At 67.1% G+C, this 1208-nt stretch overlaps 1 protein-coding gene across 1 annotated transcript in view; it reads right to left on the bottom strand.

Annotated features, from left to right (window-relative positions):
• The window catches only part of NEURL4 (neuralized E3 ubiquitin protein ligase 4), a gene marked incomplete at both ends in the record, with an annotated part of 20875 nt that overhangs the window by 9055 nt on the left and 10612 nt on the right, over positions 1 to 1208 (bottom strand). The window contains one exon of the mRNA XM_026060171.1: positions 775 to 928. Within this exon, the coding sequence (XP_025915956.1) occupies positions 775 to 928 (154 nt within the window). The remainder of the gene's footprint in view (positions 1 to 774; positions 929 to 1208) is intronic.

Raw genomic sequence — 1208 nt, 5'->3', positions numbered from 1 at the left:
CTTGGAGATGTGTCTGGGCACCGAGGGGTTAAATTGGAGGGGGGGGCTTGGTGAAGGGGTGTGGCTTATCTGGGGGTGGGGCTTCACCTGGCCCCTCCCACCCCAGGCACAGCCAGTGGCAAGCCAGTGCCTCAAGCCCCACCTGGGCACCAAGGGGTTAAATTAGGGGATGGGGGCTAAACTGGTGCAGGGCTAAACCAGGGGGTGGGGTTAGATAGGGTGGGGCTACACCAGGCCCCTCCCACTGTATGCACCTGGTCTCCAATAGGTTAAAGCAGGGGGGTGGGGCTTAGGAAGGGGCATGGCTGGGGCAGGGGGAGGGGCTTAACCAGGGGGCAGGGCTCCATCCACCCCCCTCCCACTCCAAGGGGCACCCTATGAGCTTCCCCTGGGGAAGCAGGGGTTAAATGAGGGGGTGGGGCCAAACCAGGGGGTGGGCGGGGATTAGATGGGTGGGCGGGGCTTCCAGAGGCCCCTCCCAGCACCTGGCAGCACCAAAGCCTTGCCTGCTGCTGAAGGGGCAGGGCTTGAACCACCCCCCCCATTGACACACCCAATGGGGGTGGCTTAAAGTGGCCCCACCCATAGGGGCGGGGACATGTGCTTAGCCCCACCCCCTGGAGAAGCACAACCCCACTGTCCTGCCCCTGCTGTGCTAACCCCATGGAGGGGGGAGTCCCCACTGGCCCCACCCCCAGGGGGTGGGGTCAGCAGGGGCACACCCCTGGGGGTGTGTCCCCAGAAGCCCCGCCCCCGGGGGGGGCGTGTCCCCACCTCGAAGACCTCGTCAGGGCGCAGCTCCTTGCGGCTGAAGACGAGGCCATGGCAGTAGCCGCCGACACGCACGGCCCGGCAGCCCTCCGCCTCGAAGGCCACGTTCTTGCCGCAGCTGGCGTGGAAGCGGTGCGCCACACCGGGCACTGCGGGGGGGACACGGCAGGGACACGGGGGGTCACGACCCCGAGCTTCCCAGAGCCCCATTTCCACCCCCCCTCCAATGCACCCCACTCTGGGGCACCCCTTCCCCATTGCACCCAGCTCTGGGGCACCCCATTGCCCCAACTCCATCTGGTCCCCATTGCACCTCACTCTGGGGCACCCCATTGCCCCAACTCCATCCGGTCCCCATTGCACCCCACTTTGGGGCACCCCTTCCCCATTGCACCCTGCTTTGGGGCACCCCCTTCCCCACTGCACCCAGCTCTGGG

Source organism: Apteryx rowi, unplaced genomic scaffold (genome assembly GCF_003343035.1).
Source record: "Apteryx rowi isolate R43461 unplaced genomic scaffold, aptRow1 scaffold_1655, whole genome shotgun sequence".
Lineage (NCBI taxonomy): Eukaryota > Metazoa > Chordata > Aves > Apterygiformes > Apterygidae > Apteryx > Apteryx rowi.
This window is presented reverse-complemented; position numbering and strand designations above follow the sequence as displayed.